General features: G+C 37.7%; 1 protein-coding gene across 3 annotated transcripts in view; it reads left to right on the top strand.

Moving 5' to 3' along the window:
* LOC102309003 (protein diaphanous homolog 1) overlaps positions 1 to 25,716 on the top strand; it is a 99,725-nt gene that overhangs the window by 16,615 nt on the left and 57,394 nt on the right. For 2 of the 3 annotated variants that reach the window (XM_005948894.2, XM_014329797.2), the window contains 14 exons: positions 11,700 to 11,726; positions 12,658 to 12,819; positions 13,393 to 13,494; positions 14,221 to 14,351; positions 15,367 to 15,444; positions 15,530 to 15,593; positions 16,357 to 16,496; positions 16,810 to 16,915; positions 17,080 to 17,190; positions 17,433 to 17,551; positions 19,240 to 19,356; positions 21,447 to 21,562; positions 23,332 to 23,396; positions 24,855 to 25,034. In XM_005948894.2, the coding sequence (XP_005948956.1) occupies positions 11,700 to 11,726; positions 12,658 to 12,819; positions 13,393 to 13,494; positions 14,221 to 14,351; positions 15,367 to 15,444; positions 15,530 to 15,593; positions 16,357 to 16,496; positions 16,810 to 16,915; positions 17,080 to 17,190; positions 17,433 to 17,551; positions 19,240 to 19,356; positions 21,447 to 21,562; positions 23,332 to 23,396; positions 24,855 to 25,034 (1,518 nt within the window). The remainder of the gene's footprint in view (positions 1 to 11,699; positions 11,727 to 12,657; positions 12,820 to 13,392; positions 13,495 to 14,220; positions 14,352 to 15,366; positions 15,445 to 15,529; positions 15,594 to 16,356; positions 16,497 to 16,809; positions 16,916 to 17,079; positions 17,191 to 17,432; positions 17,552 to 19,239; positions 19,357 to 21,446; positions 21,563 to 23,331; positions 23,397 to 24,854; positions 25,035 to 25,716) is intronic. The other variant, XM_005948896.2, reaches the window with a different exon arrangement.

The following is a 25,716-nucleotide window of genomic DNA, read 5'->3' as shown; positions in this document are numbered from 1 at the left end:
CTTGGAAAGAAAAGCGTCTGGACTTAAAGAAGACCAAATACTTATTTTCCACCCTAATTTAGATTAAACAGCTTTAGCTACTCTGTCTCCTAACTTTTTTTTTTTTTTTCTCACATTAATGTTAGCAGTTATTCAGAATAATAAACCTCTTCCACCTAATGTTAGGTAGTTAATCTGTGGGTTGGACCATCTGATATACAACCAAATTTAGTAATGGACTCTTCTAATTCAGTTTTGTTCTTTTTTTTTTTGTTTTGTTTTTTTGTAGTATCAAGTAAAGACATATAGAGGAGTTTGTCTTGAAAAGGGGTCATGCAAGTCTCAAATGTCATGTCATGACAGTGAGCATCTTTAACATGGTTATCAGCAGTTGGAACATCTCAGTGATAAGCTCAGGCAAACTTTCATGGTCAACATCCTACAGATCTTGAAGATGAGGTCTTGGGATCCGTTTTTAGTGGCTAAGCAAGCAAGGGAGCTAATGTATTGGGGATTGCAGTGTGTGGTTGAGAACCCACTGATTATCACGGTGCTGAGGTTTACCAATAGAGAAACTAAACTAACAGGAGACAAGCTAAAAATGAAGAAAAAATCTTTTTGTCATACACGACGAATGAAGTTTAATGAACCACAGTCTTGCAGAAATCAGAGAACGTGAACATTACATGTCTGATAACACAGCACCCTGGGTAGCCAGGGGAACTGGAGTCCGAAGAACTACAGATAAGGCGAACGAGAATTACCTCTTTTTAGCCTCTGTTCTCCTCATCAGAGAGCTTACAGCTACCTGCCAACTGGTGATAACAGACAAATAACAGTTTCACAAGTTAACTTTATTCATTTTGTCTCTGAGCTTAATTATACTTGGGAAGAAAACGTATCACCTGTTGAGAATTCTGAATGTTTATTGGCTGTGTTTACATGTCCTGTAGTGTTGTGGTTACCAGGTGCCTTACACCCATACTTTATTAATCCAATATACAACAATATGTGCTAGTGATGCTCCTGGTGACTAATTTGTTAGTGGACAACATGGGGGGGAAAAATATTTTTTACACTAGCTGACAAGTCTAAAACTAAGACACGCTCCCATTAAATTTGAGAATGTGTAATGTCAAAAGCTCATTAAACAAAAGTATTTTAAAGCATTAGTCACATTTTCAACAATGAATCATGTTATTTAACTGTGTGGCAGCTTGCATCATCAACATTGCAATTGGCAACAAAGAAGAAAATCACTTAAAATAAACTGATATAACCAGTTTTTTTTAATACCATATTTAAACTATAAAAGATGTTAAAGTATTATTAAAATGTGACAAATTAACATCCGAAAAAGGAATAAGCTGTCACTGAAAAGTATGGTGCAGCATGCTGTGCATTATGAACGATGCATGCTGGTGGAAAATTCATGACAGCCACTTAAATAAAAGTTGAAATCTAAAATAAAACAAATGGTAAATCATCCATTCATTTTCTTCTGCTTATCTGAAGTCAAGTCACAGGGGCAGAAGCAGGGAAGGCCAGACCTCCCTCTCGCAAGCCACCGCCTCCGGCTTATCCGGGGAAACTTTGACACATTCCCTGGCTGGCTGAATGAAATAATCACACCAGCGGTCTGGGGCTTCCTCCCAGTAGGACATACCCAGTTGGAACAAGTTATACAGGAGGTGTCTGTCTCAGCTAGCTCCTTTCAATATGGAGAAACGGTATTCTACTTTGAGCCCAACCAGAGTGACTGAGCTCCTTACCCTATTGCCAGGTGAAAATCCCATCCAGTTTTTAGAGAAAGCTAATTTCTCCCGCTTGGATCTGTAATCTTATTATTATTTTTATTATTTATTATTTATTTATTTATTTATTTATTTATTTATTTATTTATTTATTATTTATTTATTTATTTATTTATTTATTTTATTTTATTTTTTTGTCTTTAAGAGAACTAGCAATAATGGAGTTAACAAAAAAAATCAGGCTGAGAATAACAGATTTATGGCTTTTTCTCACCAATGATGCTCCATCTGGTGGCAGATAACTGCATAACATTAGGACACAACTATTTACCAGCCTTGGGTATCAATTAAAATAAAAATGAAAAAATAGATTAAACAACTAGTATGTGTGGTACAGAGTAGTGACAGTAGCAATGATTAGTCGGTCGTGCACAACCCTATTTTATACGCTCTCATTTTTCCTAAAGTCCTTTATAAAACATCTGTCATAGGGGATCTTGGTTTGTTTCTGCAAGTGCCAGATGGTGGAGTTTATAAGGAACATCAAAAGTTCTAAATCAAAGCAAGGATGTTAATACGACGAATAAATTTAGTTCTTGCATGGAGCATGATTAACCATCAGTGCAGACAATCCACCACTTAAAGAAAGTGTAAAAGGAAACTCTTAGTTCAAACTGTTGCAAAACCTAGCTGTCTTGGGAGTTCTGCTCAAGCTGAAATGAACAGCCCTAAGCACAAATATGCCATCTGTCTGGAGAAGTTGGCATAATGCTAACATTGTCAATGTGTCAACAGTGTCTCGTGAGCTAAAGGAGCACATGGAAATGGAAGCATCTGTTCTGGAGAAGAGAAAAACTCACTGGCCTACTTGAAAAAGTGGTGTGTGTGTGGGTTGGGTTTTTTTTTTTGTGAATTGGTCTGATAACACAACGAAGCAGATAATATATTCATCTAGTGATGACATGCTAGATCTAAATGTCTAAATGGTCTCTGAAAAGTGCCTTCTGGCAATATAAGCTAATGAAAAACTGCAACATGATGGGAAATTTGAAATATTGTCTTCTCCTTTTGTTTTTTAGGAACAAACAACCACAACCTGAACCACAACTGCATTCTTACAGGGACATTGGAATGTACAGGCCTTTGCATACAGTGTAGTCAGTTATAGGTTTGTCAGTTTGTGCATTGTGCATTTGACATTTGAATATAATTTGGATATCTAACATGATAAACTAATATCAAATGGAGTTATAGCACAGAATTACAAAGAACCTAGAATTTCCAGAATATGCCCAGGCATATAAAAAAGTATTGTATTTAAAATAGGATCTCAAAGATTAAATCAGTTGTTTGGAAATCACGTCCTATATCTCCAAGTAAGCTAATGTAGTATAGGTAGGTTTTATAGGTTTGACAGTTGTCTTCTTGTCATAAGATGAATATTATAGCTTGAGATTTGTAAACAATATGTGAATTAGGGTTTGTGTGTTAGTGGTGCTGTTGTGGGTTCCAATTGACATTCCTTTCTTGTTATGAGTTTAAATGTTCTGTGTGGCAGAGCATTACTTGAGACTTGGTCTGGATATAACTATTACTTGAAGCACTAACATCTCACCAGGGGCTTTTTTTTTTTTTTGTCTGTGTTAAAATGTGGTAAGAAGTGTGCAGTCTGCTGAGGTCTTTGAAGCGTTCAGTCATGAAACAAATCAGCTTCCAAAGGTACTGCTCATTTGGAGGCATCATAGCACCAGGCTAAGTGACTGAATTTCCAGTGAACCAGTGGAAATCTTAATTGGTACTTGTGCAGTTCATGGCTGTTACATATTGCATTTGTTCCATAACTTTAAAAATAGGCTTAAAGACTAATAGCAATCAAATAATATCTTGAATGTTTGAAATTTGCATATGAGTAGAATAATATAATTTTTGAAATATAAAATCTTAAACAATGGGAATATATGTGTTATATATTAGAAATGGGTTGACACTACAGTTTGGTCCTTTGAATAGTGAGGATAAAAAAAAAAAAAGTGCCTCATTCAAGCTGCTTTGCTATAAGTGAGGACAGGGGGTGGGGAAGTGGGGGGTTGCTGCTAATATTGCAGGGTGATCAAGATAAAGTTGGTATTTAGGGGCTGATTGTATTATGTTAGTGCTTTTGGTTTGTTTCTGTTTTGACCCATATGAATGTAGAGTGCCTACCTCCACCCTCCTCCCACTGAGGTCATTGAATTGTGTGCTATTAGTATCTGTGACTCAGAGTTTCTGTCTTTAAATAACTTTTTATGTGAAACGCATTTCTAAAATCTCTGTCCTTTCTAGATTATAGGTTTAATCTTTTTTGTAAATGTGAGTTGTTTATTCTCCCCTCCTCCCATTATACCCTACATAGAGCTTTGTATGGCTGCTGATGTGTGTTTTGTCTTTGTATTTCCTCATGTGCACTTGTTTGGCTTAGTTAAATTCTTTTGCAAGAGCACTCAAAGGCCAATGCTACTGCCCAGAAGTAATACTAGGGTTAATTATTGGGAATATTGACTTAAGAACAATGGGATTATAATTTCAGTTGTAACTGTATGAGTTTTATAACCAGTAGGGCAGGGCGATATGGCCCAAAATATTTATCACGATATATATTTGAAAATTTGCGATAACGATATAACTGACGATATCATTTCTGCGAGACAAAACACAACTCCACAACTTTACTAGTGCAAAAAAAACCCAATCCATTTATTTTACTTAAACAAGCAGCTGTTTTTTATGTGCATTAAAGCTATATGAACTTTTAACAGTGCAAATGCAAATTCCTTTGTGAAATTTTAACCAAAAGGCATTTCCAGTATAAATGGGCTGACATACCCTGAGCATAACCATGTATAATATCCACTGAAGTTAAAAAGAGGTGCTTTGCTACATTAAACTGCAGTGTGCCAAATAAAAAAGTCATATATGTATTTTTCCGACAATAAGGTGCAAGGGATTATAAGGCAACAAAGCAGTCAGATAAATCAAACTTTATTCAACTCATTCTTCTTTCTTCCTCCACTTGCGTACCAGTGATTCGTTAATGCTGTATTCTATCACAGCTGCTCTATTCCCATGTTGTTGCAGTATATTAATGACTAACCTCGTATTGTGGATGGATTATCTCAGTTCTCCTGACTGAAGTTTGGTCCGTTTACAGCATCCTGCCATGCGATTGCATTTGTCGCTAACCATCAGGAACCTTCACGTTAACTTTTATCGAGTGGAAAATTGTTAGCGTTCATCCTTCAGCTCACTGTTTATGTTATGCTAACATAGCTGTGTTGCTAGCGATCACATAGCACATCATTAAATACCAGCTAGCCCAACTTCAGTAACCCTACAAATGTCACTACTGTGTAGCTTCCTGTCTTCATATATGTTGGAAGTGATAGCAGAGCTGTACGTTTGATTTGATTTTATTTTTTCAGAAATCTCTCAGTCAGAACATGCTGTATTATGCTTAGGTAACTAGCGAGCTAACTTCCGCTAACTTCTAACTCCGTTAAATGTAATGAATTCTGTTTTCATGAATGCCTGGATATTAAACATCATAGTTACACCTGGTAAAGCGGCAACGCTGATCGTTTTATTAAAGATGGAAGAATTTAGACAGTTTTTAACTCTCAGTGATGTTCGTTTGACTTCGGGACCTTAAAGTACGGAGTTTAGGATCCAGATTACTCCCAGATTTACGAGCACCTTAGTCCGACAAATACGGCAATAACGACAGCTCGCTTGCATGTTCTACAAAAAAATGTGCTTTGTTGTATATCTGATGGACAAATACCAAACCAGTTAAATTGCACCATTTTTACAAACTAATTCTGGTTCATCTGTTTCACTCAACAATCTGCTTTCCCCATTTTTATTCTCCGTTACCGCCGTGCTTTTTCGGCACTGCGCATGCGCGTTTTACCCATATTCTATCGCGATATTTCATTTTCTTATCGTTGCCTAGCATTGTACCGGTATTACCGTGAACGGTATAATATGGCCCAGCCCCAATCACCAGATATAGCCCAAATTATCAATTGATGTATGGAATGTTGCAGTTGTCTGCTGGAAAACTGTTGGTTGAGTGGGTTCCTCTTCAACCATCTGATGTTGTTTCACTGTATAAGGGCCTGAAGGTCAACTCTATATGTTTAATTTTCTTACTGCAAGGCATTTTGTGACCATCAGGCCTTTGACGCTAATACAAATACAACAGAAATAACTTTGATAGGGGGAAAAAAATGGCAAAGATACAACCCTGTGTATTAAAATTTATTAGAGGTAAATGGTTAGAACAAAGGAATACTGCAACAACAACAAAAAACCTATTCATATTTAAAAGTTGGTTAAAATTTTTAAAATTTTGTCTGGTGTTTATGTCAGAGTAATTGCCGTTGAAGCAAGGACTGAGATAATTGTTGGTTTGGCAAATGCATGTCTCGTTAACAGCCCCATCTCACAGGCTATTTTCTGTGTTGCAGTGTTAACTGTATCTAATTAAGTAGATGGAATTGTCCTGGCTGTTTTTAAACATTTATTAAAACTATGTTGAATAATACTTACATTCTTGCTTGGTGGAAAGTGGGTTGGGGTGGTTGGGTTTTGTGTCTCCATTAACACAGTGGGGCAGGGATGAGGAGCAGTCATGCAGTAAACATGCCCCACTTGGACTGACATACAATCATTATGTCTTCTGCGCATAGCCCATCAGTGCACTTAAATGCATCTTGAGTCTGTTGGTCAGTGAGGCAACTAGGAGCATTAAAAATGCTGACATCCAATTTGACAAGGTGCTGTAGACACTTAACTTCACAGGTTTAGTAAAAATATTATATTTGGGGGCTCCCATTTGCTTTTGCAATTTAGAATGGATAAAAAAAAACCCAACTTAACCCCCCCCCCCCCCCACACACACACACACACACACACACACACACACACACGTCCGCTGTATCCATCTTAACATGCAGACTATTTCCTTGTTCTCTTTCTATAAAGCCATGAGACAAAAATGATTGCTGTGGTGTTAGTGAGTGCATTCAAAAGGCAGACGGCAATAAACCGGTGGTGACCATGCATGTTATATTTTGGTAGAATTATGTTTTTGTGATTTATTTGGTGTATTTATGTTATTTTGCAGTTCTTTCCCCACAGTTACTTAAGTATATTTATTTTTTGCCTTTTTGTTAGATGGAATATAGATACAGGCACATGATAAGTACCTGGCCTGTCCTGATTTCGTTTTTGCACAGGGCAAGATGTTTTATGCAAAGCTATTTAGTTGGACTGCATAAACTCAAAGACAAGCCTGAGACACAATCAGAAAAATCAAAATGTGATCCACTAATAGGCAGGGCTTGACAGTGATCCGTAGCTGGTGACCGCTGATAAGTAAATCATGCTGACAAAACAAAAATTATGTAAATCCAGCTTAAGTTTCTGTTTAAGATCCTTAGGCTATTGATTTAAAAACTATATTTAATTGCAAAAAGCCTCCCCCCCCCACCCCCCCCCCCTCCAAGTGCATTCAACCTGCTTGCCAGAGATATACCAACTTAGTGCTATGCATCTATAGGTTGATTAAGAAAATGTAACGTGCCTCACCAATTCTAATCAGTTTGCCTGAGTTCAGTTTGATCCATGCTGGCATCACGCCTACATGCGTAGATGTTGAATTAAAAATAACTTGCTGTTCAACTGATTTATTTAAATGAAACTAACTTACACAATTCACATATACACAGAGAATTCATACCCTGCATTTTTGCACACTTTGTGTGCTACTAGATGGATGCCATTCCTGAGTAAAAGTGGAATGATGTTTAATAGGTAAATTGTATGTAAAGTACAACATGAGCATGACACAGTTTCATCTTAGAGTAGAACTTGTCAGATGGTCAGATTGAAGGTACTGCTGGTCTTTCAATTGCCACTTGGTTATCAAGACTATGGAAAATGTCTTGAACTCTGTAAACAACATGCTGAGCTTATGGCCTCAGTCACTGAGCCAATGAGCATGTGGTTTCACAGTCAGACTGACCCCTCCATGTCACATTCATTTTCAAAAACATTTTTTTTGCAATTGACATGGCTGCAGCAAAAATCTTGTAGCTTCAGGATGGGACTTTAGAAACCAGTATGTGACGGCATGGTTGTTGCATCCTTCTCATATACATGCCTATGTTCAGAATTGATAATTGATTAAGCCCAGTAAAGTTTTGATACAAATCTTCATAATGACCTGAATGGCATTCACCTTTGAGTGCAACTGATTCAAAGTACCTAGCTATGAGAAAATTGGTTTTGCTTCAGGACAAGTATCTGTTCTTGAACAGACCTGTCAAAGCTCACACTCAACGAACTTTTTTTGAGAGACTTGAAAGAGGGCAAGTCCAAGACCCTAAAATAACTTGATAAATGGTAAATGGCCTGAATTTGTATAGCGCTTTACTCAGTCCTAAGGACCCCAAAGCGCTTTACACTACATTCAGTCATTCACCCATTCACACACACATTCACACACTGGCAATGGCAAGCTACATTGTAGCCACAGCTGCCCTGGGGCGCACTGACAGAGGCGAGGCTGCCGGACACTGGCGCCACCGGGCCCTCTGACCACCACCAGTAGGCAAACATGGGGTTAGTATCTTGCCCAAGGATATTTGGCATGCAGCCAGGAGGCAGCCTGGGATCGAACCACCGACCTTCTGATTTGTGGCTGACCTGCTCTGCCACCTGAGCTATAGCCTGTATTTTTATTTTTTTTATTTATTTTTTTTTCCCCAGTGACACGAGTACAATACAGGGTATTCTCATGCCCATATCACATTAGCAAAACCTATCAAAAAAACCTATCAAAAAAATCTACTTTTTTCCATATCATCTTGATCTTTCAGTTAACCTACTGTCTTAATTCAGAGTGGCCATCTGACAGCACTCTTGTGTTCACTTATCAGTAAAAGTGTCTAGTCTGCTTTCCTTCATTCTGCATTTGCTTGGTTTTTGTTCTTCATCTGATCTACATAATCTTTCTCACCTCTCTCAGTGTCTCCTTAAATGTGCATGGGCAGGTACACACATACACAGAAATGGCAACAGTGTGTGACTGGCTCATTATTTTGCTTTCATAAGCAAAATGCATCTGCTGATTTGATTCTCTCCAGCTGCCTGGTCTCTGAGACAGACACGCAGAAAAAGCTGTATGCCTTTATTTTTGCCACTGCCTTTAGGACTCTATAATATGCGCCCTTTACTATGTATATACTGTAAGCAGTTGTGTTGGCATTTTGTAAAGGGCATTTCATTGAGGGATCACAGAGTGTCTGTTCTGGACTTAAAATTGCAAATCAGCAATCAGTGCAGCACTCTTGACGTCTTGCGTTTGTAAATCTCTCCTCACTTATAACTGTTGAGTTTTCATTTTTGATTGCGCATGTAATCAGAAATGTAGACACCCATACACTAAGTTTTTCAAGTTTTTCCCTCTTTCAGCCTACTCCATATAATTTATAGTTATTTATGATCACACTAGTCGCCATTTAATCTGCTGAATTTGAGAAAATTTGCTGTTTTTGCTGCAGATTTTTGATGGGAGTTAACAAAACTGGGGGAATTGCACATGGTAGTTCGCTGGCAACTGTCATCACTGTTGATTAAACATAACTCACAGGATGGGTTGAATAAAGTGTCTTGAACAAAAGGACTTAAATGCCATGCTTTCTTTCATATTTTTTTTTCCAAAGCATGTGTCCATATTATGACAGTTTACAAAAACTTGCTTAGGGATGTGTTTGCAGCTTAATGCTTTACCCAGACTACAAAAAGAGGAAACCCAAAATGTACTACTTCATCTAATATGCTCACTGTAGGATGGTAAGATGAATCAGCTCATTTAACTAGCAGCCTGTGCTTAGGGGAGGTCTTTAAATTATAATTAAGCCGTTTCATTGAGTTTGCTTTTTGATTTACATTAGAGGAAAAAAACTTTAGTGCCCTGTGAGAGGGAGTTCTCATTACAAATTTTTCTGTTAATTCTTGATAATCTAATAATTATTTTGTATGTTGCAAATTTGTAGAAAATGTCTGTTACAGTTTCCAACCAGATGCCTTGCTTTGGTTGTTTTGTCTGGGCAGCAGGGTAAACCCACAGGTATTACAGTAACAATGCAATAAAATAGCACAAAGTTGGTATATTAATATTTCTGTCATTTGGGTTGTTGATTTAAAATTTTGTTCATCATCAGCAAACACTTTAGTCTAGTCAGTGTTACTGTCTTAGTGAATATGTGTTTTGCTTTAATTGAATTGCCTTTTGTGTTTTTGTTTGTTTGTTAAACAGAGCCTAAGTTGATTAATTTGGTGTTATGTTAAGGGTTAGTGAGGCACTAGTGGGGCTGTGTAAATAATTGAATCGTTTGCTCTATAATACGTCATGACTCAGATCCACTATTACTTGTAGTATGTCTTTGTCACTTAACACTTGCCTTGCTTATTAAAAGGCGTCCTATTGCTGTGACGTAGTGTGTGATGTTACTGTTACTCATTCATTAAACAGTTTAGTGTTTCCAACTTAGTGATGCTTTTGTTTATTTTGGTCCAGCCCACCTCTTCATGACTCTTCTGGCTCAAAAAAATGTAGTTTGTTGTGTCTGTCATTGCATATTTTCCTAACTGTACATGTGGTTTGTAAAGCGGACCTTACAGTTTGTCAAATTGAAGCTTGGTTTTTGTGTCTCCCTCCCACATGTATCTCTGTTGCTTTCTTCCTGACTACTGTTCAGTTTCCCATGCAATTACCCAGAATCCACTGTGCCTCCTGTCAGCTGTAAATTTCCGTTTTGTGGGCGGAATACTGTAGCACCACAACATTTGTTTGTATGTGTACGAGCTTTCTTTTATGGCATCTTCATGGTGTGTGCCTGTGTGCGTGAGCTGAGCGTCTGTTATTTAATGGCAGCTGTGAAAACGGAAGCATTTTTTTCTTAACTGTCTTCCCCATAATCAATGTGCCTTATTTGTCCTGCTTTGCTCTTTGTTTGTGCGTCTTAAACAAATTCATAAAGGTTAAGCTTTTCTGTGTTGGTCATTGTGACTCCTTTAGCTCAGAACAGAACTGAAAGATAAGTAGGATCAGTCAGGCATAAGTAAGCGTTTATGTGTTGTAGGTTAGCAACATAACAATTGGAAGTCCATAATGCTTTTTGTAATTTGTAAAAGAACAAAAAAACCCAACATATTAAATCAGAAATTTGATATTAAGAGCTGAATATTGAAATTGTGTTACTTTGATGCTTTCCAGAATGTCATCAGTATTAATCTTCTTTATGCCTTTTTAGTGTTTGATATTTGATTTATTTTACTGATGTCAATTCAGTTTTACTCATACATAGCTCTTGTCAGGGCTATATAGTCCACTTATTTTGATTTCCTACAGAAACATTAATGGGTATAGCCTGACCTCTAGTGGCAGAGACATGATGATACTTTTCCCTTTCTTTCTAAAATACAAATGTGCTACTTTTTCCTATGTATGGTTTCATTGACTGCACACACACGCACACACACGCACACACGCACACACACGCACACACGCTTCACCTTTGTTGATGATTGACTGCCTATCACCTGCATGTTTCTAAATGTCCTCCTTACCTTAGCTTAGACTGTCTTTAATTTAGATGCATTGGTCTTTGAGTAGATGCGAAAAGAGCTAATGATTAAGATTTTCTTTTCTTTCCTTTTTTTTTTTTTTTTTCCTGGGTTTTTCTTAATTGCTTGTGCATTCTGTAGATGATTTCCTGGAGCTGCTTCTTCCCATCATTGATTTCTATCTAATGGGTTCTTTATTTTTTTTCCCTCCCTCTTTTTCATTTACCTGCCATCTGGTTGGTTTTTCTTCCCCCTTTTTTGCCATTTTTCTCCCCCTCATTCATTCTTCTACAGACACTCAAACGGCTGATTCCTGATGAGGTAGGTTTATTACAGCTTGTCACTGTCAAACGTGTGCTTGACTTGTGTGTCAGATAAAACTGTTATGCATTTAATGTCACCTCACTGTCTGTCACAAGCCTAACCCACCATAACACACTTGTTTGGTATCTGTGTCTTGTCCTGTGCTATACTGAAGTTAAATGTGCATTTTCTCAAGATGCGCATTGACAACATGAAATGCTTGGCACATAAACTAGTGATGCCTTCATGTGCCTGCAGCTAGGATGCCAGATTTTTCTTTGAGTCACTATGTAGGGTCACTGTATTATGTGCCAAGCTGACATGCATGATGAAGCTCATGTTCTTTGCTTTTTTTTTTTTCATCATGTATTAAATAACACTCTGTGCTAATACTGAATGTTTACCACTCAAAGTCATTAAAGCCAGAAAGTGAGATATACCAGACTCCTGGAAAATTTGAGTATGCTCTGTTTACAGCATACTTTGTGTGGCAAAACCACTTTTGAGCTCAAGTTTTAAAAAGGTTTCTGCTCTTGCAAAGAATTTCCCTTTTCAGACATGGAATACGTAAGATAGTTGGTGATGTGAGTTAAAGTTAACATTAAGGCGAAGTAAGATTGCCTTCAAATTATGTCCCTTGCAATCACAATTCGTTTTAGTATTTTTACTTTATTTTTGCATCTTGTGCGGCTGGCTGATATTGCACAGTGTCAAGGTTGTGTTTAGATTGAGACAAAGTAAAATTACTGCCTGGTCTTTGGAAAATGGTACATGTCTGAAAGGGGCAATGTAATATCAAAGTAAGGGAGAAATGTCCCTTGAGTTTTTAACACTACATATGGTTTGATATCTAACATTAACATAAGAACAGTGGTTACTCTCTGTAGTTTTCCTCTCTTACCACTTTTCTCTCTGTCATGTTCCTCTGTTATGTTGTTTGCTAATCCAGTTGGAGCGTTTCACCAGCATGAGGAAAAAGGAGAAGGAGAAGCCTGGACCACCGCCAGGTCACCGACACTCTTCAGCTGCCAGCTATGAGATCAGTGCTCAGAGTGGCATGATGAATGATCATTCTGATGAATATGTCCTGGAACTGTTTGAACAGATGCTGGTGAGAAAGACAGTAAAAGAGTCTATACACACTTTTGTGTATAAATGATTTGACTTTTGAGGTGTCATATAATATTCGTTACCTTGCCTGCGCAGCTACAGAAACTTGGCATATTTCAATCAAAAGTACTGAATTTCTCACAGTTTAAACACCCTTAATGTGGAGTTAACCTTAAGCCTTAAATTTCCTTTGCTGTAGTGTCAGAAGAACTGTGAAGTTGCATAAAAGTTTATTCTGTCTTGCTGCAAGTAGGATTTGACAGACATGTAAAAAACAAATAACTGATCTCCTGGGACAAGCAAATGGCACCGATTGAAATCCTGAAAGGAAAAAGTTTTTAAATAGTCACATCCAGTAATTCTTTTAACAAGTAAGAAATTGTGTCTTACAGCTGACTCTTAATAGATGGTTATTTCCCCTAATGTAATTAATCAAATATATGGATTATATTTCTGCATTTTATTTTTTTATTTTATTGCTTGAGTACACAAATTGATTTTTATGCTAAATCTCTCAAAATGTTTATTTTTGTTCCATTTGATTATTTTTCTTTCCTCCTGTCTTTTACTCTAGGTGGATATGAACCTAAATGAGGAAAAGCAGCAGCCTCTGAGACAGAAAGACATTTTGATCAAACGAGAGATGGTCTCCCAGTACCTCCACACATCTAAAGCTGTCAGTACCTCAAATATCTAAAATAAATATAGCAAGTACAGGGTGCTAGAGCGAATGTGCTGGCAGTTTAAAGCAAGTCCTTATTTTCTTTTTTCTCTTCGGCTAGAATGAATACATTTTCCAAAGCATTTTGGACATTACAGTCATTAATAAATAGTAAATTGATAACTAATCTAATATGTATTTACTGTTTACATACATTAAATTGATGGATGGTTATAGTTATGTTGCTGTTGTTGTTTAAACAAACTCAAACTCTGAAAAAATGAGTGAACCTCCATTAACCTTTAGCTGCTGTGTCACATTTACAACAAGAGTAAACAACTTCCAGAAAATGTATCTGGAAGTATGTAGTGGATTTATGAAAACCCAGACCTTTAGAAATGATTTAATAGTCTTTTCTTCCTTTTAAATCCTGGCAATTCCAAAGGGTTCTCAAACTCAAAGTGCTCAAAGGCCCTACATAATCATACACAGATGGCTGCTAATACAGTTCATTTAACTGTAAAATAAGCCTATTAGGAGAAAAACCCTACACACAGTACCCTTTAATCCCACATATCAAAATTTCAAATTACTCTTGACTTTTGCCCTTGATGCTCTACTGTTGTGCTTTCATGTAGAAATAATAGCAATTATATCATGTAACAAGAAATATGTAAATGCAGAACACTAAGTGATTTTGTGTTTACGTGCCTGCTGTGTTTGTTTGTGATTGTCGATTAGGGTCAGAGCCAGAAGGAGAGTTCCAAGTCGGCCATGATGTACATCCAGGAGTTAAAGGCAGACTATCGAGATTCACAGCTGCTGAGCTGTCTTGAATCTCTAAGAGTTTCACTCAATAACAACCCTGTTAGGTAATATGCACGCACACACACACACATTTCTGTTGCTCTGTGCTTCAGGTTAAAATAAATTATACTAACTACAATAATATAGCAAGGCTCAGTATAGAATCAGTGTAAGTTTACAGTGATATAATAAGAACTTTGTGGGTTGTGTCCACTGTCAGCTATGTGTACTCAAGCCATAACAAAATTACCACCATGCTTGCAAGGTAGTTGATCCTTGGTTGATTTTTGCTTTAGTAGTCCATAAAACTTTGTTTTGTAACGCTACACTTTTTCATGTTTTTGTGAACTCCAACTTTAGCTTTTAGAATTTGAAGCTCACTAAGGTTTAAATCTTGCAGTAAATCTTCTGGAGTTATCCTTAAGAAGTCTTATTCTGTGTTATTGACAAGCAAACATGTATGCCTACATCCAGAAGAGCATTTTTTCACTCGCTGTGCAAGCATAAACATTATTTCTTCACCTCACAAGCAATTTTCTGTTATCTAAAACATTTGTGTGCATTTCAATTTCCCAGTCTATCTATCTCTTGCTATTTTGGAAGCCACCCAGCTGTGGGAAAGCAAATACTTGGGTTAATTAAATTTTTTTTTTCACCTTGCATTGTCAAATCTTTAGTCTTTGTACTGACACACAATTTCACCTGAATCTAAATGTCAACCTTTAGTTAACTCTTAGCTATGGCTATTTTCCATGGCCATTGAATCAAATTGTTACTTAAGAAACATTTTGTAGCATCTCTATAGAGTTTATACTTGGCAATTTGGGGATTTGGTGTAAAGTATCAATATCACACTCAAACTCATATTAATTTTCACATAAATCTACTCAAATTACATCTGAGACTTTGCACTGGGTTTATTGACCAATTCATCCAAGACTGTCTCTGTCTGTCTGTCTGTCTGTGCTTTTTAGGGGGAAAAGCTCATATTCACCCTCTGGATTTGTTCTAACCATGAATTCATGCATGCTGTGACAGACAATTTTTCTTAATGTATGGGAAAATATCTTTCACTTTCAGTTGGGTACAGAACTTTGGAGATGAAGGGTTGGCTCTGCTTCTGAATCTGCTGAGAAAACTCCAGGAAGAGGAATGCACGTAAGTTACTTAAACCAAAAAAACAACAACAACTGTATATTCTAGCAGTGTGTTTGAAATGTCTTTCTGGTCTTTCACCAACCAGGCCAATTGGAACGAAATGCCAACATGAGATAATTCGTTGTCTTAAAGCCTTTATGAACAACAAGGTAAGAAAACTTCTTACATCTAAATCCCTAATCCTTTGTTTCATATCAGAATTAATATAACTATAGAATAATTAATGGCCCATTTTCTTTTGTCATTGTAGCAGAGGGCACTCTAAATTCAATACAGTGAAAGTTGAGAATGGTGTATCTATAGTTTACTAATGTATGTAATCCTAGGAAAAAAGAAATTTTATAGAAACTTCTCCAGATTCTGGAATATATTTTATATTTATCCACCTGCTAATAATACAAAGGTAAAGTCAAAACCAATTCTGGAGAAAACATAACATGTCAAATGGAGATATATATAAAAAAAATTTTGGCTTAATTTGGTCAAACTAATTTGCGTTGTCTGGCTGAGGATCGATGAAGGTTTATTGAAGATTACTCAATAATAGAACAAAGCATAATTTAGTTATAAATATGACATTATTGGTCTAAAATAATGTTTGAATGTATTAAAGGGTACCGACATAATAAATGTCATTGCCTGTGTGGTTGCTGTCCCTAATAACAGCCTGTAGTAATAATATCCAGATGGATAGCAATTCAGTAACTTGTATTATTTTTGCATGGCTTTCAAAGTGCCAGCTTTTGTCAGATTGTTCCACCCCTTTTGTCAAAGCAAGACGTTGGTATACAATTTCCATAGTTGTTGCAGTCGAGTACATTTCATCTGGACTAAATTCTGATATGAAGACTATAATCTGAAAAATGGAAGTCTTTACCTCAGTCTACTTTCTCTCTTTCCTTTTCTGCTTAGCATGGTCTGAAATCCATGTTGGAGTCACCTGAGGGAATTCCTCTGCTAACCAGAGCCATCAACCCAAAAGTGCCTCATATGATGGTGGATGCTGTCAAGCTTATTTCTGCCATCTCCATTTTGGAGCGTCCTGAAAACCTGTAAGTATTAGTGAAATGTAGATGCTGTTTCAAAAAAGTGGAATGCACAAAGATAATGGACTGTTCTAGTTTGGATATTAGACTTGTATTAGACCAACTGACAGTGATGAACTGCTCTGCTGACATCAGTACTTGCTTATCATCATATTTCTCTTCATCTGTTTCAATGAAATGACATTCTCAGTCCCCATTCTTTTCTTTTAAGGATAAATGTTGTATTCATGTATTGATTTAAAATGTACCATGTAATGAAGCTTTATAATGATAACGTGTATCATTATCTGTTTGGTTTTTTTTTTGGTTTTTTTTCCAGTCACGAGCGTGTTTTAGAGGCCATTACAGAGGAGGCAGAGAAACAGGACACTGAAAGGTTTCAGCCACTTCTTACTGGAATGAGGAGCTCCAGCATTGCACTTAAGGTACATATTCAAATGCGTACCCATATTTCACCACTTATAGGTTCTCACATGGGCTTTTGTTTGGCAAATGACCCAGCCCGGGTGTCTTTTGATCGAAAGCACTTTTAAGCGGGTTATGCTGTATAAATACTCTATAAAACTGACTTGTGATGTGTTTTTGGCAGAGTGGCTGCATGCAGTTAATAAACGCCTTGATCAGCCGTGCAGAAGAACTGGACTTCAGAATCCATATTCGCTCTGAACTGCTAAGACTGGGTCTTAGAGATCAGCTGAAGGTACAGAAAACCCACTTGATTTCTTTCAACGGTGACTTTGCAATAACATACATTTTCACAGCTTTAATGTTTGTGTCTCCCTATATTGATGCCTCTGTCTCCCTGATGGGCTAACACACACATGCTGTAAAAACTTTTCCTACAAGCATTCAAACTAAAAATGTTTGACTGTCACTTTCCTCCTGCTATTCTCCATCATGATTTTTCATCTCTCCGCCTGCATCCTATTCCTTTCCCCGCAGGAGGTGCGAAAGATAGAAAATGAAGAGCTGAAGGTGCAACTCACAGTGTTTGATGAGCAGGCTGAAGATGATTCTGAGGACCTCAAAGCACGTCTGGATGACATCCGAATGGAAATGGAATATCCTTCCAATGGGCAAAATTGTTCCTTTGTGCAGCTGTCATGTTTGCTTTTTGTCCTTCAAAACAAAGAGGATCAGCATGATAAAATCTGGGTCTCCTTGTAATTTTCAAGTTTAGTGTTTTATTAGTTTCATTGGAAAGTGAAAACCTTCACCTGCTTTAATTTTCTTAATTACATCCAGTCCACCAGTATATGTGTAAGCAATTGTATTTTTAAATTTTTTTAAAATTGTATTTTACGCTTTTCTTTATTCAAGAAATTCCTCTATTTGTCCTCACTAGGGCAGTTTGTAGGCACATCTAATTTTAAGGGGAAAAAAGGCAATCCTGCCATCCTACCAACCTTGCTCTGTTGCTACTCTTTCTTTATAAATGACTAGGCACTTAGTTGGCTGCCTAAAAGGTACACCACAACAAGAAGTTGATTACCTATTCATTTCTATTAATGTATCTGAACTTGATTGTTAATGCATGAGCAGTAACATTAACCATGTGGGAACATTAGACCTAAGGATTTAGTGCTTGAAAATCTGCATTTTATTTTTTTCAATTTTGGTATAATCTGAATGAACCACATTCTAAAAACACAGGATGTTTATCATCTACCTCTCACAGTGCTTCCTCTTTTCCTTTCTAAGGAGGGTAGCGTCCAGGGTGGATAGTTTGAAAAGAATTCAACCTCACACTTTACAAAGTACACTGTACTTCTCCCTGCTGCTCTTGACATGCCGTTCTGAATTTCAACACCAGATGTCTCCCAGGGGTTACCATCGCAGTGCATACAGAATGTTCTAATGAAGGAAGTGTGCTGGGCTAAGTCTATGAATTAAACACAGGAATATTACAGTACAGACATTTGAAAACGTGAACAAATAAGTCAGAACTTAAATGGATGTTAAAATTGAATCCTATCCTATACACTAGCGTTATTAAGATTAGGGTGCTTTAGAAATGTCAGTTTCTGTTTTTGAAGGGGGGAAAATATCTTAAATAACATTAAATTGATCAGAAATGTTGGTACTGACAGTTAATGGAATCATTAAATGAATCGCATATGAATTTTAATGGAATGGCTACGTAGGTGTACAGAGACCCATTTTCAGCATCCTTAACTGCTGTATTCCAATGGCACATTGTGTTCCCTAATGCAGGTTTATTAGAAAATTGCTTCTAATTGTCCATAAGAAAAAAAACCCATTTGCAATTATGTTGGTGCAGCTGAAAACTGTTGTGCTGATTAAAGAATCAAAAAATGTCTAATTGAGTGTCTGCAGCGACAGCCTTTGTAGGTTTGATTATAGTCTCAAAAAGGCCAAAAAATGATTAGTAACACAATGTGCTTTTGGAATACAGCTGAAAATAGTGCTCTGTACGCCGATGTAGATATTCCATTTAAAATGATAAGTGATTAATGATTCGTTTCATTATTCATTGTTATTTACAGCATTTCTGATCAATTTGTTTTTAATTAAAATAACAAATGTGCTTTTCTTTCAAGGACATTTCTGTGCGCCTGAATGTTTTGCCTCAATAGCCTGGTGGGGGAAAAAAATGCAGCTGATGTTGGTGCAGAACAGTGCACAGTTGTTGACTGTCATCTCTTTAGATGTTGTGTATGTGACTCTCATATTTGTGTTAAATTCTTCTATTGATCGTGTCTGTTGGGCCTTAACGCTTTTGCTTCAATGATGTGAGGGACATATTTGAAATCTTGGTCAACACTGTGAAGGACTCAAAGGCCGAGGGCCACTTCCTGTCCCTGATGCAGCATCTACTACTGATCCGTAATGATTACTTGGCCAGGTAGCACACGCTCACATATACACTCACACATTCTCTTGCCCAAATTTGCACAAATTATGCTGTTGTTTTCTGGCACTTGCCTATTGATGTTCTTTTGTTATGAAAATAACTTGGCATTATGTTTAATGAAAATTTAAAATAAGCCCCCCCTCCCGGCCCCCCAAGAATGACTGAGAAATTGAATTTAGTTTATTTTCACTCCCAACAAAGTCCATGGACTTTTTACCCAACATATAGGAAGCTATATAACACGTCTCAAAGTTAATAAATCAGTTTTCCCAGGTGGACAGTGAAAAGCTGCGAGCAAGAGAAACAAAGCTTCCAAAATGCCAGGAAAACAAAGAGCGAGAGGAGCTTTCATTTCTGCTTTTCTCTCCTTTCACGAACGTCTTCCTCCCTTCTGCACCTTCCTCCGTTTCATGTTTGTTTTCTAGACCCCTCTTCTAAAACATGAAAATTAATACAAATGCAAAGAGGAAGTCCAATTTCATTTTAATAGAAATAAGCACCATCAACTCTTATCACAAGAAATATGCTAATGCCTCTGTGTGTTTTCCAAAGCCCTTGGAGTTTTAGCTAAAGAAACTGAATAATTAAATGACAAGACTGGAGTAGAATATTGTTAAAGACAAGTCAGGAGTTGTGCTGCATTGTGTATGTCCATCTTAACACTTGGAACAAATGTGCAGAGATGTACCTATTTGAGTTGAGGTGGTGGTGTTTGTCTTGTGTTTTCCTTGATGCTATCAGATAGGCAGGAAATTGTAGTTTATTTTTAACACAGTTTGGGGGATACGTTGCAAAGATGGAAAAGGTAGGCCGGTCCAAACAAATAGTCCCAGCTGGAGTCTTTTCAGCTCCCCCACCATCTCTTCCATCCTACGTTTCTTTCCTATTCAGCTTTTTCCGTCCAGGTGATCTAGAGAAACACAATAGAGGTGGTCTCTAATGGACTCCGCAGAGAGACAGGAAGTGAGGGTGGGAGGGAGAGCTGTAGAGTGCCTGAAAATACAACTTGGTAATTATAGAGACGAAAAGAGGAGGAAGGTGGAGGTTGAGACGATAATCAAGAAGAAATTGAGAATTGAGGTAAAACGCTGCATAGAGAACCTGCTGCTTTGAAAAACCACCAGGAATTTAAAATGGGCAGTTTCAAATGTAGCTAATTACACTCATAGTACTGAGAATACTGTGTATGCAGACTGTAGGGCTTAATATTTATTATTAGTTTATGCTCATTTGATTGTGATTTACCCAAATATAGGTTTGGAACAACCAAAACTGCCTTGTCGGATTAAACCCAATGTCTAAATGTAATAAATTTGACCTCATGAAGAATGACAGAATTCAGATTTTGCCAAATACAAATTTATTTCTTTTTGCTTAAACGCTTTTAAGAAATGACACTAGATGTCTCTCTTGCTCCACGGATAAATCTGAGCTTTAAGAAAAAGATTTTTTTTAAGTAAAGGAGTGGAATAAGTGTTAGACAAAGGCAGAGTGACTAAGAGAGAGACCAGTGAGGGAAGGAGACAGAATAAATAAAGTATTGAGTTTTGACTCTGGCAGCATCTAATGGGGTCAGGGGATAAGACACCTCCAAAATTGAGTGTCTGTGTGAAGTTGGCTTCATCAGACATGGGGTGCTGGGCATAAACCAGCACACTCTTACGAAAACATTTGAACACAATCAATCTTTGTGACAAGAAACTCAAACTGTCATCCTCACACAGACAGCCAATCTCAGTTGCTAAGACAAAGTGACAAAGGATGTGTGTGCACACATTTGTCTGCACAGATGAACTTATTTGTTCTTTGTCAGTCCAGTCCTAAAACAAATATGTGCCAGATTTCTTATAGAGCAGTTGGTTTGAGACTGGTATCATTAACCACATACATTTGTTGAAACTTATGAAATATGTGTATTCTGAGTGACAGTTTTGTTTTTTCCAAGTATCACACATGAGTTCTGATTTTCCCTGTCCTCTCATCAAATGTTATCCTCATATGGCTCTTTATTTCTTTCTCTCTCTCTCTCTCTCTCTCCTAATCCATTTGTCTGTAAACCCATCTCTCCCTGTTTCCCGCAGGCCTCAATACTACAAGTTGATAGATGAGTGTATCTCTCAGATCGTACTGCACAGGAATGGAACAGACCCTGATTTCAAGTGCCGTAACCTCAGCTTCAACATCGAAGGCTTGATAGGTGGGTTGTTAAACAGAAACATACATGTTCATGCCCCCAGTGCCACAGTTGCTGTGTTGGTATCAATGGCAGTATACTTCAACCGTTCATTTAGCACAAGTCTCAGAAACACCACAGGGTGGCGCCAGAGAGTGAGTGTGCATTAGTTTGGGGTAAATTGTGTTAGAGGTTTTAGCACAATTTTTCAAGTGACTTTTTTCACTCAGTTGTTCTAAAGTTTGAATTTGCTTACATGGTAACTTTTAGGTTTGATAGGTGTGGTTTTAAATGTATTAATACCATACATTTAACAAAAAACATTAAAATGCAGTAAAAAGTAAATTGGTGTTTGAAATGGGTATGAATTTCAGTTTAGTTCTTTTGGAAAGTTAAGTGGTGAGCACTAGTATGTGTGCACTTGGATTTGCTGACTTGAGAGGTGGTTGTAAACAATGACTTTAGTAACCTAAACCACAACAAAATAAAGGTGTGGGCCATGTCTCAGGAGTTCAGTGCTCTTTATGGCAGGTTTCCTTTGCTCACCGCAGGAGGCTCTAATTGCACTGCTTCTAAATGTGTCCTGAGACACACACAGGCTGGCTGGCCTCCTTTAAGGCTGCCAGAGTTATTATTGGTGGAAAGCAGCCCAATTCTGCCCTGCATGCATTATTTAGTGTTTTTCTTTGAACTCTGAAATTCAGCACAGTTTGTTTTCCTACATTCTGTCTCCCTTAGTGCTCTCTATTCGAAGTTTGTCCCATTTAGCCTAGCCACCATTACACACTCACCCCCCTACCCCCCACACACACAAATCCATTGCACAATAAACTCGTACACAAATGCACACTGTAATTTTTATGTGGGTGAGTATATTATTGTGAGGTTCTTTCAACTGCGAAAATCGTTTCATTTTGCCTGCCTTGCTTGCTAGCTTATATAGATATGCAGTATCTTTCAAAGATTCAGCTGCTTTTTCTGCAGCCCAATTTTCATTGCAGCTGAAGATTCACACTTCACATTTCCAGTCTGTAGGGTTCACGTTTCAGTTCACATAATTTCTTCAATTTCTATTTTAGCTTTTCACAGCCTTCTATCTTTTCTATCTCTCTGCTTGATCCTCTCCCTCCTGGGCATCATGATTAGCTTTCTTTGATCCTGTGACATTGTGGCATTCATCTTCATGTTAATTAGCTCTTTTACTGCACATGCTTGTTAAGCCCTTCAGCACTGAACCACCTGTAAACCCTGCAATTATTCTGTAAAAGTACCCTGTTGGTCAGTCTGTCCTTCTCACCCTGTGCCTGCAAAATGGTCTGGAAGTAAGACATTATCTGTCTTTTATTTTATCAGTCTTGGTAACTGTAAGAATTCTAAGCAAAGCGTTGTTTCGCAGAGAGAAATTGATGGGCTATGACCTTTTGTCAAACAAAGGTATATGTACTAAAGGCTTAGCAGTTAATGTTGGGTAGAAGCAGCATGCATGCAACACAAAGCATCAGATTGTAATGAGATGCCTCCACAATCGTCTCAGATCTTAACTTTGAGTAGTGTGATACGAGGGGAAAAAAATGGGGAGACAGATGGGGTGTGTGTGTGTGTGCGTGCGTGCGTGCGTGCGCGCGCATCTGTTTGTAAATTCATGTGAACACACAGCATGTGCCAGACTGAAAGGTACAATGTCTTCACGGTCACACACATGCAGGTGTGCTGTCAAGACCCTTATCTTATCTACCACCTCTTTTCCTCCTTATCTTCCCCTATCCTCTGTCCTTAATCTTTTTTGTTCCCAGACAATATGGTGGACAAGACCAAGGTGGAAACCAGCGAAGCAAAAGCCTCTGAACTGGAAAAGAAGGTGAAATAAAAAGAGATTTATACACATAGATAGATGGGAATACCTTACACACGTGTACACACGTGTACACACACATACACACTGACACATCAACCCAGAGGCCTGCAAGCGATTACAGTCATATTAGACAGAAAAGAAAATCACACATTGTCAAAGTTAACATTTCCCCTTGCACATGCAAACACAATGGGATTGAAATGAAATTCTGTGCACTGTTTGTCTGACAGGGGCTGACAAATGTTTAAAGAAAAAAAAAAAAGTTGGGTGGTGGGGGTGCAAAAAGTGACTAAGAAAATAAGCATACATATGTCTAACAGCCACCTGACAGATAAGTATTCTTACAGGCAAGCAGAAAACATACACAGCACACATGCATTCACACAAGAGGGGTAAATGCCTTGATAGTGGTGTGCTTGCTACCCTGATGTTTCTGTCTCAGTGACAGCATAATTGCAAAGAGAGAGCTCAAACTAGCCTTCATTCATGCACACATAAAGACGTGCAGTCTCACACGGGATCATATCAATTGAATGTGCAACATCCACAAAAGCATCCATTACTTCTACAACATTGGATTCATTTTCATTGACCACACACACACACACACACACACACACACACACACACACACACACACACACACACACCACAGTTCTAGTTGTGCATGATGGGGTAATTGCAGGCAGTCTCTTTGGCAGGAATTAGGAAAAAGGATGACAGCGGGAGTAACGGATCTGCTGTCTGCAAATTAAACAGCCATGTGTGTCTGTGTGTTCATGTGTTCATCTCTTTAAATACTCTTATCCTGTTTGTCAAGTGTCCTGACTGTAAAATCTGTGCAAATTTATACATGGGAGATTTTTTTCTTTCTTAATGCAAGTAGTTTTTAGTTCTCCCCCATGGAGGTGAATGGTTTGAAATATAAGTGAGAAGTGAGTTCATACAAATGCACTCAAGCATCCTAACTCAGTAATTGACACTAATTTGCAGTGTAAACTATACAATGAAACTGAAGGCTCTAGACTAAGAAATGGCTTCAACAGGTCTTTGAAATATGGAGACTGCTGCCTTTTTCATTTGCCACAAAATCCAGGGCATAAAAACTTGTTATGTTGGATGCTTTTTGTGGGTCCACACAAGTGTTAAGTATTCTCTTCTGTTAAGCACAACAGAGAATACTAAAGAATATTCACATTAGAGTTTGTGCTTAAGTATGCAACTATTAATTTTGTAATAATTGCAAACATATTAGGCCGAGAACTTACACAGCAATAAAATGATGCAATCCAGGAACGAGTGAGACAAGTGTCTTCAGTGAAAATTGAGAAAAAAAAAAGTGAAGATAAAGAACCTTGAAATTGACCACTACGTAACAATTGTAAAGCCATTTATCCAGCACTTTTTAGGATAACTAAGACGGAATCTGTTTCTAACTATGACCCTTTACATATGTATTAGCTGGATGCAGAATTGACGGCACGCCACGAGTTGCAGGTGGAGCTGAAGAAATTGGAGAGCGACTATGAACAGAAGTTGCAGGACCTGAGCCAAGAGAAGGAACAGCTTGCCACATCTAAGCAGGAGCGAGAAAAGGAAAACCAGGGACTACAGGAACAGCTAGGCAACTTGAAAACACAGGTACACACAATCTGTATAGAGGTGATTTTTAAGCATAAGATGTTTGGATTTTAGTGCATTAACTCCTCTCACATTCACATATGTAAAATTGATGCACTGCACAGTGAAGTAAAGTCATGTAGAACCCAGTGTCAAACTTCTTTGTGACAGGTTGACTGGCACAAGCACCTCATATAATGTTAGCATCACTGTTTCTTGCCAGTTTGTTTGTAAAAGCAAACAAAACTTAAGGACAGGATAAATAAAGACTGAGTCAGATAATCGAATCAGTGCGCTTTAATGTGCTGGAAGGCCATACACACAAAATGACTGTTAAAGCTGCATGAAGTAAAATATTCAAGGCTTGGAGAAACACAGTATTGTAAGTCTAAGCACCACAAAGTTTTGCAACATCTATGCACACCTACACAAACACAGAAGCCCCCTGGCCTTGAATTATTTTGCCAATTGGCATAAAAAAAGGGAAAGAACTAACAGTATATTGTAAAAGTAAGCCAAATCCTTTACAGATTAGGAATTTCAATGAAAAACATGGAAAGTAGGGGAATGAGACTATAAAGAGTAACTTTAAAAAAGAAAGCAGAAGAAAGGGAAATGATGGCGATGGGCAAAACAGAATTTTTAAGTCCAAGATAAACATGCTGTGTGTGTGTGTGTGTGTGTGTGTGTGTGTGTGTGTGTG

The sequence above is a fragment of the Haplochromis burtoni genome, unplaced genomic scaffold, assembly GCF_018398535.1.
Source record: "Haplochromis burtoni strain Fernald_Lab_line unplaced genomic scaffold, NCSU_Asbu1 Contig_599, whole genome shotgun sequence".
Classification (NCBI taxonomy): domain Eukaryota; kingdom Metazoa; phylum Chordata; class Actinopteri; order Cichliformes; family Cichlidae; genus Haplochromis; species Haplochromis burtoni.
The sequence above is the reverse complement of the archived record's forward strand: the minus strand, read 5'-3'. Positions and strand labels throughout refer to the sequence as shown.